The sequence below is a fragment of the Pterocles gutturalis genome, unplaced genomic scaffold (assembly GCF_000699245.1).
Source record: "Pterocles gutturalis isolate BGI_N339 unplaced genomic scaffold, ASM69924v1 scaffold13197, whole genome shotgun sequence".
In the NCBI taxonomy this organism is placed as follows: Eukaryota; Metazoa; Chordata; class Aves; order Pterocliformes; family Pteroclidae; genus Pterocles; species Pterocles gutturalis.
In genome coordinates, this window is record NW_010110433.1 from 1 (window position 1) to 12,592 (window position 12,592).

At 48.2% G+C, this 12,592-nt stretch overlaps 1 protein-coding gene across 1 annotated transcript in view; it reads right to left on the reverse strand.

Moving 5' to 3' along the window:
• Window positions 1–1,573: 1,573 nt before the first annotated feature.
• LOC104461701 (protein phosphatase 1 regulatory inhibitor subunit 16B-like) overlaps window positions 1,574–12,592 on the reverse strand; it is a gene marked incomplete at its 3' end in the record, with an annotated part of 33,625 nt that continues 22,606 nt past the window's right edge. The window contains exons 2-5 of the mRNA XM_010073379.1: window positions 6,390–6,460; window positions 4,181–4,326; window positions 2,004–2,107; window positions 1,574–1,698 (exon numbers count right to left, since the gene is read on the reverse strand). Of these exons, the coding sequence (XP_010071681.1) occupies window positions 1,574–1,698; window positions 2,004–2,107; window positions 4,181–4,326; window positions 6,390–6,460 (446 nt within the window). The remainder of the gene's footprint in view (window positions 1,699–2,003; window positions 2,108–4,180; window positions 4,327–6,389; window positions 6,461–12,592) is intronic.

Here is a 12,592-nt window from a genome sequence, read left to right on the forward strand (position 1 = left end):
CATTCACACTATAATTATAATAATTAATAATATATATAAAATTATAATTCCATTTGAAAATCAGAAACATTTTAATCCTTGGCTACTTTTAGTTAAGGGAATACGATTTTTCAGATATTGGCTTCCAACTACAACCACCACTTTGGAGACATCAATAACAGTCTCCTTTAGTCACCCACAACACTTCATGTCTCTGAAGATTTTCATAACTGTCATCTGCTGTTGCACCTCTGAGCAAAACAGTGACCCACGCGCTACTCTGAAGGTAGGAACTCCACTCAGAGCTCATCATTCCAGCTGTGCTGAAGAGGAGAATGGAGGCTTCTTTTCAAAAAATTCCATGTGGATTCCACCACACAAAGTTAAACCCTCATCTGGAAATCCGATGCTTTCTGGCAATTCAGTTAATTTCTACATCCACTTTATGGCAGTGGGTCAGACCCTGTAGAGGCCATATGAATTAACAAGGAATCACTTGGGGGTAACATAAAAAGGGAAGCCAAGAGGTCTGCTTAAATTTATGTACATAATTCTTGTTAAAGGGAAAAATGTGTTTAAAAAATAAACTGCAATAAAAGCTTCAGTCATCCAGGTGTATCTTGGAGGGAGCCTGCCCTTACGCTTCTGGTGTATGCTACAGGTGACAATTTAGATTAAGAAACCTGAATGCACTGCCATGGTCTGGCCATCAAACAATGACAGCCAGTGGCCTGTAGATCAGTTATGGCATCAAGTGACCAAGGCTGTATGCAAGTCCCAACACGTATGACAGCATTACTGAACTCTCCCTAAGTTGGGACTGCTATAAGCAAGGATTTAAGAGATGCATTTGCAGGTGAATAAGAAGGGAACAGAACCGGAACTGTTCAGCCTTCTCGGTCCTTGCCCAGTCAGATCAGACGCCAGCTGGCTTTGGGCTGTACGTGTGTCCTGGGTGCCCTCCTCTGCCCCGGGGCAGATGACATCCTACGTGAACAAACACAGCACTCCATCTGCTCCCCGGGAGCCGGATGCTATGCAAAGCAAAATAAAGAGGAGGCAGAAAGTCTCCAGAGTGCCCAACGCCAGCTCCTGCTCCCATGAAAACCAGCAGACTCTCATCTCCTCTGTGGGAGTCAGACCAGACTGCGAGACTGGCGAGGAGCAGAAGGTGACTGGGAGGTCATTCCGCTCCATTTCCCTGCAGCTCTCTAGAAGCGCTGTGTTCTGCAGCTCCACACTGGGGGATTTCTTGCCCCTTTCTTTGGAAGCTGCTGGTACCAGCAGACAGGACCCAGGGGCTCAGCAGCTTTGCTGCAGGACCCGAGCTGCTGGACACCTGGCAGAGCTCACACGAATAAGGAATTGGCTTCAAAAAGCGCAGGGTTAGACACTGAGTTACGCCAGCCATACTCACGGACAGCGCCTGCTCCTATGTGAGAATAAACTAAAACAGGGAAAAGGATCAAAATAGCTTCCCCACTCCTCCCAGTGACTGGTACGTGTTGATTTTGTGTACCTCCTGCCACAGGGCAGGTTTCATAACCCCCGGGCTGAAGGAAGGCAAAAGCGAAGCCGCGGCAGTTTCACTCACCAGCGTAGCACCTTGGGCATCGGTCCTGTTCAGGTCTTGTCCAGTCGCAAGGATGTCATGAATGTCACAGATCATGACCTGCTCTGGAGCAGCCCGCATCTCATTGATCCTTTCCTGGGTAATGCCTGTTAAAGTTACAGTTAGAGAGAGAAGAGTTGGGTAGGGTCTTTGTCTCCACTGGTTGAGTAAAATACGGTTGATGTGACCTCCCATCCTTTTCAGAGGCTAGGTAGCTGAGGGGACTGACAGCTGTCCTTCACCCTCATTGTTTAGGAAACAAAGAAACTAGACAAGAGTCAGGTCCCAAGAAATGACACCAGGCAGCAGCTCTCTGCTTTTCTCCAGAGGCAAATCAAGAGCTGAGAAACAAGGTAATTTTTAGTACTACATTGACCCATTTTTGTGTTTCACATGAACTCCATCTCCTTACCTTGATAGGCCATGCAAGTCTCAATGACATCCAGAGTTGGCTCATCTTCACAGAGGTCGTACGGCATGTTGCCATCCGCGTTCACTGCCAACAAGTCTGCTCCGCTGCAAGGAGAAAGCGGCGTTACATGAGAAAGGACCTCGGGCATCCCAGAGCAGACAGTGCCAGACACGGGGATAAACGCTCCGTGAAAACTAACTGGGGTTTAATAGTTGCCCAAATGTCATCACGATTTCTGTGGGATAAGAAAGATTTGAAGGAAAACCACGGAGCTATGAATGGGGTAGATAAATTCCAGAAGTGGATGAAAGGCTGCACACTATGCATCCTTCTTGTGCTTGTTACCTGGGCATCTGGCAGTTCTTCAATGAAAAGTTTTCAAGAACCAGCAAAGTTGGGAAAGACAGGGGCTGAATGGTGGAGGGACTCTTCCACCCAGCCAAGGGCACATCATCAGAAAGTAGTACTAAAAAAATATCTTGTCAACTGGTGAGTTTTTCTTTCTGATTGTCCAAAACCACTTCTCTAAGTGCTTTAGTGACCTCCAGCAGGTCAGTATTTGGAAGTAAAATTGCCAGCTAAAATTGCCAGCTAATTTAATCACTGTCCTCATATTCCCACATAGCAGAAATTTTCCAGCACCTTCTGTACTGTGCCACTTTAGCTAGCTGTTAAATAGTTTCAGCTGAATTCTGATCTACCTCGACAGTGACCAGCCATGGAAGGACAGCAGACAGTACCCACTTGCATTTAGATTCCTGTTTCTTTTTTTTTTTTTTTTTCCCCTTTGCCTAAGCAGAGCAAACTACATTGAAATTCACATTTGCGAAGTACCAGCTTTAATCAGCAAACAAAAAAGAAAGGAACTGGACATCTTCTGTGGGCTACTACTTCTGATGGTCTCCAAGGGTTCCAGGTCCCACCACCAGTAACGCTGCCTTCAAAGGCAGTGTTTAACCAGTCATTTGATATGTGGCGCTTTCTGTAAAGGACGTCTTTGTAGCAAACAAATGAAATCACCCCATTCCTCAGAAGTCCAGGGGAAGACACTTTCTGAGCATGGGATCATGACATTAGGCTACTAGAGTCCAAATTTGCTGGCAACTACTCAGCACAAGGCAGCCTATGACAACTAGGGCCATAACCTCCAGTTCCTGACCTTGCCACCCATCCCCACGACACTCCCTGATCTTCAACTAAGAGTCAGGAATGCACTATATTGCTCCCATCCAAAAATTTCCTAACCCAAGTGGGAACGTCCTCCAAGGGATGATTGTTTGCATCCTCTGCTCATTATATGGCCAAAGAAGAAGGGCCAAATTTCCAGTGCCAGTCTCCCTGGTGACAACATCACAGGGAGAAGTCTCCGTCCCCAGGGGGGGAAGCAGCAGATGCTGCTGTGCGAGGCAGCACGTTAATGCTCCCAAAACACTCTGCTCTCTGCACCGTCACTGTGCGAAATGGAGGAGCGGGCTCCATCGAGAGTCAGGACCGTCTGCTCCAGACAAGATTCACAGCACGTGCTCATTACATGCTGCACATGGTACACCTCAAAACACATCTGGCTTCCTCCTCCTTGCTGGCAAGTCTAGAAAAGACTTGAGCTTTAGAGCCTTGGTAAAGCCAAGTGGAAGGTCCAGTGCAAGCACCCCGTGTGCTGGGGAACAAACGCATTATGAGAAGCTAACTGGTTACTAATTAAGAGCCAGTACGACAGGTCACAAAGTTCACCCAAGCTATACCAACACACCACTGTCCTCCCACACCAGTATCTCTTTGGCTGTGGCTGGAAGCCCTGAAGTTGTGTTTAAGAGCTGGAGGGTGGATCCTGCTGGCTGCTCCTATTTCTACCCATCCAGCGAGCGTGGTTCAACAAGTGCAAACACAGACACATACACACCAGAATATGGGCAAAAAGTGCAAACTTTGACCCAGTGTCCAGAAGCTTCATGCAACTAAGTCACCTAGGGCTTTACTGTGTCCCCTCAGCCCTTCTGCTCTTCCTCCTCCAACCCCTTCTCCCACAAGCAGGAAGGAGTCACAGGAATAGCCTGAAAGCAGGGAATAATCACCACCGCTGCGATCTCGCAAGGTACTAAGCAGTCTCGGTTTCCATCCACAGGAGCTGTGGGTAGAATCAGACCTGCAGAAAGGGACAGACACAAAAAGCCACCTACTGCTGGATGAGGATCTTCACCAGGTTGATATGGCCGCACGTAGCTGCTGCATGCAACGGGGTCCACAGCTCGTTGTCCTTGGCGTTGACGTTGGCCCCGTGGTTGAGGAGAAGCTTGACTATCTCTTCGTAGTTGTCTATGCAGCACTGGTGGGGAAGAGATGCAGATAAAGGGGTTTTTTAAACTTTGGGAATGGTACCTGCTCATACCTGCTCAGCTGTACCTGGATGTGGAGATCTACTTTATCCTGCAGTGTTTGGCAACAAACATCTCCAACAGAGCTCAACACCAGATTTTGCACAACCAGGTCAGAAAAGCACTATGCAAAACGCCTACACTGGACAGACTGAAGGTCACTGGTGTTTTACTGGGCCTTCTGGTTCGGGGGCAGAACCAGCAGGGACTAACAGCAAATATGCACACAGCTTCTGTTCCACTGGGTCTTCCATATTCAAGAGCAAACACAGCAGAAATTCAGTGTAACCAGTATAACCACATACCGAGGGATAAGCTGACAAGCTGACATTCCCTTTTCTTAGGGAAAATCCCACACAATGGAATGTGATGAGTACAAGCCTTCCCAGCACCTCACACTACCTACCACAGTTATCTGAGGAGATGCAAGTTGGATTCCCAGAGTTATGAGGTGCTTCATGGGGCATCTTTCATCTCCTGAAAAAAATCAGCATCCTCGATGCATTTACACCACAGCCCCTGAGGCAGCCTGCAAGAACGGCCTCAACTGCTTTCCTCTGGGGGAGGTGGAACTTGCTCTTTGATCCACCTTGTGCTCCCTTCTTGACATGAATGTGTGTATGATAAAGACACTAAAACACGATTCATTCTTGTGCGGGAAGCCTGTTCATGGTCTACGCATTACTGCAGACCCACATGGGAGACTAACCACTCAGCACTGCAGTACGGGCTCTTAATGGGGCTGAATTACACCCCATAACCAGCACTTTGGCAGCTGAATGATAAGGACCTTTTAGGTATTTCTATTTCTGTTTACTATTTGTATATGGAAGCGAGGTTAAAATCATGCCCGTCACACAGCCAAGTTATCACAGAAGTGTAACTGCCTCCTTTGCTGGGAGCCACTGCTGATGGGCAACAGTGTTCACTGAGGAGCTTCTCTCTGTTCTGTGATTCTATTAATTCCAGTGGATGCAAAACTCCCCCCTCAACTGCCAAATGCACCTTTACAATAACTGATCCCTCAGTGGGCAAGGTGGCATTCTCCATAGTGTCAGGACCTAGTGGGGAAAGCAATGAGGCTGCCAGCGTTTCTCTGTGTGCAGAATAACATCTCTGTGGAGAGGGGTGCTGGTGCTGGTGGGGACCTTTTATTCTAGAAGCCAGTTTGCATTTTTAAGCAAACATCCATCCAGCTTTGAAGAGAGCAAGCGACTTGCCGAAGAATCCGAAATCCCAAGTCAATGGGAGCATTTACAGCAGGGACTCATAGAGAGAAAACTGTGAGTCCCCGTTCTGCCCTCGGAACAAGCGTGACAACCGCACCACTGTTTTCCACGGCAGCGGAGGCAGCACTGCCCAGCACGGCGAGTCCCACGGGCTTTCTGCCGGCTCCCTCGCCTGACGCCTTCACCCTGAAAATCAGCACTCACGAGGAGGGGTGGGGATGGGGGCCTTGGGAAGAAGAACAGACACACCCCCATGGGATCAGTGCAGAGGCTCTGAGGAAGGACACAGGCTTGCACACCACCATGGCAAGTCTGTATTTTACTGGCGAGCAGCTGCTGCCATCCCTTACAGGCTTTTGGACATCCCTGAGAGAAGCAGCAGGCTCTCCAAACATCCTCTGCATCATTTATCTTAACCAGGTTCAAAAATCAAGGGTTGCCAAAGTCTCTAACTTCGAGTTACCCTGATTTCAGAGTTTACAGCCCAGCCCTGCAAAGATTAAAGGGTGGGAGAAACGTTCTTCACATCTGAAACCCAGCCCTGATTCCTGAGCTCTTTATTTATCACTGAACAAAGTCTGGGATGCAGCAAGAGAAGGGTTTGATCCCAGTTTGCTCCCCAAGAAACAGGATTGCTAGAACATGTTAAAGTTTCAGTGCTTTAACTGGGCAACAAAATGAGACACAAGAGCTGTCCCCGTTCTCCCCAGCAGGTCTGCTGGGAGGGCAGCGATACGATGCGGCAGCGCAGCGGTGGGGAGCCATGCCCCCCTCCCACGCCTCACCTGATGCAGCGCCGTCAGTCCATCCTCATTGCACAGGTCCGGGCTGATGTTGCTCTTCAGCAAGTAACACACTGTACGGGAAGGAGACGGGGGAGAGGAGTCAGATCAGCAGTCCTAACGCATCTCTTGCTCTCAGCCAGCCCTGAACCAGTTCAAGACAACTCGCACCATCAGGGCGTCCCAGTGTGGGCAGAGCTGCCGGAGACCTCGCAGCCCAGAGCTGACACTGGCACGAACCCACAGACACCACAGCGCCCAGGAGAAAAAAACCTTCCAGGTTTCATCCAGCAGAGAGCACCAGCATACAATTTTCCCCCAACCTCCTTCCAAAGGAGACCTTGCTATACAGCTGTCATTTTCATACGGCTGTGCTGGAACAATCTCCTTTTTTATCTTGTGCTTTGCAACATCGGAGTGCACCCTCTGCACGCTGCAGCCCAGGAGAGCTCCAAGGCAATGGGGGATTTTGGGGGTCCTGAGTTACAACCATATGGGGGATCTCACTGTGGGGGAATGAGGTCTTGCCTCAAGAAGTCATCAGTCTGGGGTCTGTGGTCTGGCACACCTGAAATACAGCGGAGCTGCTCTGGACACTTCACATGAACTGTTGGGTATTTGAAGAAAGCTTCTCAGAGGTTTTGGGTTTTTTTTTTGGTTACTGCTTTGGAGGGAAAGGATAAGATTTACTCCATTAAAATGCAAATTTCTGAAACACATGAAAAGCTGTTAGCCTCTAGGTAAAAGACGAAGCTTGCTCTGAGGTACAGATCTCACACGGGGCAACAGCAATAAGGCTGGCAGAGGAGGAGGTAAATGAATGCAACACCAGAAACTTCAAATTCAACACTGCTGACAGATCTTGATGATCTATACCCATCTTCTGTTGTTTACTTGCTCATTCCCTGCTTTTTCTCCAGATAATTCACCAGCTAGTGCTTTTCTCACCCCAAATGTCCCTGACAGCACAGGCACAAGGCAGAGGTTCATCACCAGCTCCCTGGGGCCAGGGGAGCAACAGATACTCCAGTCCCATCTCATTTGTCAGCAAAGACACAACCATTAAGCATCACCAGAGCTGCAAAATGAGGAATAATAACAAAGCTAAAAGGGCAATAACCATCTTCAGAGGTGGCAATCAAAAAGACTACAAGTCTGGTGGCTCCAAAGCATCCTGCAGCCTCCGCTGCTTTTGGCCAACGGCTGTCCCGCTGTTAGAGGGAGCTCCTTCCCCAGCACATCCCCAGGGAAACCCACCCGCGGGGCTGGCCCTGGGGACACAGCGCTTCTGGCATCCAAAATAGAACATGGAAAACATGTCCACAATGACATCAATGTGGATTTATGAAGCTTTGTTTAAAAGATCTGGAAAATGCACTCACAAGAAAGGCAAATCAAAAACAAAGTGAAATTTTGTTTGGAAGCCACCAGTCTGACATTATCAAAAAGAAAAGCAAAACCAGACAGAGTGAAATAAAACAGTTTAAATCACAGGATTGTCTCACCCAGCCCAAAATAAATGCTGGAATTTACATTTGCTGGAACTCATTTAGAGGCATTGACACCTGCTCGACGAAACTGATACAAAAAAAGCAGAATACAGCAAAGAACAAAACTCATTCCCCACTGTGGCGCGTCCAAAGCATCGGAGTTTTTTCCAGCTCAAAGGCCAGTGCAGGAAGCCCACGCCTACACCCAGCTCACACCCCCCGACACTTACATGCTTGACAATAATAAAAGCGCTGAACCCCGGCCAGTATATCCAATTTAATGGCTGTGTTTCTGCTGTTTCTGGCCAGCCCCAAGCTCCTGCTCTCCTAATCCAAGCTGAGTGATAGGCGAGTCATTCACCAGTGGATCTGGTTGTCTCTTATTTACTTTGGATGCTCTGCCATTAGGGTTTTAATTCAATCTCAGTCAGTTAAGAGCCATTGTGTACTAATGACACACAGCTCCATAATCATGTTTTGCCTGATTACGGAGATTTGGACAAGTAGACGCTGGCAGATTAACCTTACAAGTGCTGTCCTGCCATGGGAAGAAGCAGTAGCATCAATCCCAGCTTGTTACGGAGTATGGGGTTTTGTTGAAGGCTCTGCGATCATGGCATGACAGAGCTTGGAAGGGTCCTTGAAGGGTTAAGATTCAGAGCAGGATTTATCTTACCCTAAAGCAGCTTTGAATTCTCCCCTGAACCTTGCAGCAGCCCTCATGCTCTGCCCTCAAAGCATTTCCCAGTATCTCCCAACACACCGGACACTGACAACAACAAGACACCAGAAGAGAGCCCAGAGAGGTCAGGTAATGAAGCTGGGCATGGATGTGGTACCAGCGGGGCCAGGGAAACATGGCTTGAAGAAGAGAACAAACTCCATTCCAACCAGTCCGAAGCTGCAGTTTGCATCTCGGGGTTCGGCAGGGGAGCACAGAGCTGGGCAGCGACCAGTCCCGGCTCTTTTCCCTCACGTCACAGGGATGTTGCCTTCAGTATTGCTCATGCTCCAGACAACAAATCCGAACAGCTAGGCAGAAGTCTCCAAGAACTGCCATCTCCTATGACATATGCCCCCTTTTCCAAGCGAGGGGATTTACCCAGCATCCCCCCCCCAGCTCATAGCAGAACACAGCCCCAGTTCCCACCCACCACTCCCATGGCAAGGCACAGGGTGGCAAAGAGCAGCTGCGTCACCCCCTGCTCCCTGTAGGCACACCTGCAGAGGACATGGAGGGATGACATGGACATCTTCCCCATGCCCGCTCCCCAGGAACAGCCCCTTCCACATGGCCAGGAAGAACAAGTCCTTTCTGATAGGAGAAATGTGTATTTGGGGGTTTTCCAGTGCCTTAAAAATAGGGAAGAGGGGGCACAACTGCGATGCTCTGCAGTGCTGGAAGCCAGACCCCCAACTCCAGGGCTGTGGCACTGCCAGCGACCCACCCCTCTGCTTAATGTATGACATAGGGGACAGGGACCTGAGCAAGCAAAGTGCTGCTTTTCAAGCCTGCCAGTGCTGCACGCCTCGCTGTGAAGCCCAACACCTTCTCCTCCCACCTCCAGGCACGAGTGATGCCGTACAGGTAGGAAGCATACGCTGCAGCTTGCAGGGATGGAGATTCATCATCCACGCCAGCTCATCGCCGGCTGGTGGCTAAACCCCAGCACATCGCTCACGGAAGGAAGATCCCCCTGTACACACGAGGTGTAGCGTGGGAGTGGGTCCTCTACAAGCCCCTCTGTGAGCTCAGGTCACTCCCAGCCCCACAGAAGGGGCTTTTATGGGTCACAGCGGCAAAGCAGGGAGCAGCCTCCACTTGAACACTTCTGATTAATTTCTTAGAGAGAGCTCAGTGCCTAAATGCTGAGCTCTTTCCAATCTGTCCTTCTTGGCGTGTGGGCGGGGGGCAGGTGTGGAGAAGGGGCTGGATGCGTGGATCTGCTCTATTACCTGTCAAGCCCAAGTTGTGGGAAGCAGTTTCAAACGCATAGCAAATGAAGGAGTGGAAATGATTACAATAAGAGCTGGGTGAACAAATTGTTGTGAATAATTCATCGCAAATTATATTAACTGAACAATCACTCCAATGTATTTGCCATTATTCTGCTCGCTCTGCCTATAATTGAACCTCTCACATGCCAAGATGGTATACATTAATCTTCAAATTGTATTTTATCATTCACATCTGTGCTGCGTTAAATGGAAAAAGCTCCTGCAACAGCTGTGAAAATACATCCTAGGCTTTAAGTCACCCTCCATCACATGTCCTGAGGCATCCTCAGACAGATTCTCCTCCCCAAACACAACAAACCCACTCCTCAGGAGCTCCCTCTCCTCTGAAACATGTCCAAGCCTCCCCAAAACCTATAAATCAGGGTGAAGGGAAAAAAAAAAAAAAAAAAAAACAAAAAACACTGCAAAGGCCCTAAAAAAATTCAATGCGAGTAATGAGTTCTCTCACCTGAAGAGATTACAGAGCTATTGTTTTCCATCGATGTTACTTCCCACTGAGTTCACACTAGAAACAGCTTTTCCAGAAAACTTCCTAAACCAGATGAAGTCTTTCCCATGGAGAAAAAAATGCCTTTGTCAGTGCAGCCCCCCCCCGAGTCAAGAAGCTACATCATAAAATTCTGGATACTGCTACACTCCCATCCATACCCAGCGTTTGCATACCTCAGGTATTAATAACTCATAACAGCAAAAGCCAACGGAAACTGATACAGATACAGGGAGGGGAAATAACCAAACACCTTTCTGATAGGAGGTCCTGGTTCCTCCCAAAAATAAAGTGTCAACTGTCCATACCAGCAAGCAGGCTTACCTGCGTGCTCCAAGTTTACGTACACACACAGCCCACGAGTTTTTAAAAATCCAGGTTTATCTTGATCCTTAGCACTTAATGACTTCTTTCTGAAATATTTAAACTCTTTTAATTCACTTTCTGGTTTCTCAGGCCACCTTCAAAAACTCCTATTGCACTGAGGTCTCTACAGCAGTAGAATAACTCCTGTATGTTTATACCCAATTTCACTGAATAAAATGAAGTTTCACTTGGATTAAGATGCACACTTTTACACACTGCTAGAAGTCACTTCCACTCAAATGCAGCTTTAGTCCAAAACCCAGCGCAGCAGAAGAAACTCGTCCCAGCATCACCTGCAGGGAGATACTGGTGGTGGCTGTGCACATCCATGTGTTGGTGAGGGTCTACTAAGACTGATCCCCAGCCTGCCAGGCACGGTCCTGGGGATGGGCTCAGCTACTTCAAAGCTGCATTTTTACTGCTACGGTTTTGCAGGGATATTTATTACACAGGAGAAACATTGCCAGGAAAACAGAATGAAGCTATGAGCTCTCTTGCCAGCAAAGCATCCAGCTTCCTACCACAGCACAGGACGATAATAATTTTAAGAGCATATCTAAACCCTGAGCAACAACAGGATGAACTTGCTCAGCCTTATCCTCCCCTGCAGCATACAACTGATAGCCCATCCTGGTCTGTTGATAAACTCTGCAGCTCCCTAAAACTTTTTGAAAGACAAAAAAACCCCACAGAACACAAAACCTCCCATTCAGACAGCTTCAAACATTTAGTACACCTAAAAATAAATCTGGCCCAGTTTGCCTGCTGAGCTAGCAACCGAGACATCCCATCATGACTGATCACCGGGCTTTCTCGGGAAGGTTCAAAGCCTGTGAAAACACTTCCCACCTAGTTTATAGCTGGGCGCACACTTCTAATACACCCACAAAATCTGGGAAGGTTGGGAGGAGGCCAGCAGAGCCCCATCTGCTTCATGCCGTGTTCACAGGGGCAGGGACATTTCTTGCAGCTACACTCAGCCCAGGTGCTGCTTCTCTCAAGGAAAATCTCTTTCTGATTTTGATGCTTTTTGCATTAAGAGGGCATCCCCTCCCTCAGCCCCAGGGAGCCCGCTTCCCACAGCAGGCTCTCCCTGCAGAGCTCACCGCCCGGTTCGTACACAAGTTTCATTCTGACAGCAAGTGAGAGTTGTCAGCCGCTCATACGTTCATTTAATGTGTAAGGTCCAATTCCTTCTCCTCCTCTTTGTGTCCATTTCAATCAATTTTTGCTTTATGCTTTGACCCCTATCCATCACTGTAGTACCAGAGCACCAAGAAGCACACTGTAAGGGGACAGCCGCCTACAGCTGTGTCTTGGGTGAACGGGCCACAGCCAGGTGCCCAAAGCCTTCTGCATCCCACATTCTCCTTGTTCTGCATCTACAGGACTTCAAGCTCTGATAATCCACTTAGTGCTAGTGATGCTAAAGCATCTTTCTTTAATGGCAGCCATCCACCTGGGATTACTCCGATAAGTAACAGCGTGCAAGTTACCCATCGACATCCAGCAACACTCAAAGGATGCAGCAAAAACAAAGCCAAAACCATTTCAATAAGAAGAACAAAAATTAGAGGATGCTGCCATCTGACAAGCTTTTCTAAGGATGTAGCATCATGTTGAAAAGCATCCTCATCCTCTCCTCCTGCGCAGACTAACAGTGAAATTGGTCCGCGCAGGAGATACCAAATACATCAAGGAAAACTAAAGTCAGAGATTATTTTATTGGTTTCCCATTCCTCATCTGTTATGGAAAGAATAAATAAATCATTTTGGTATGGTTTTTAAACAGATGATGGGCTTTAAAAGGGATGAGTGTTTTATATAACCTTTGGGCTCAGCTG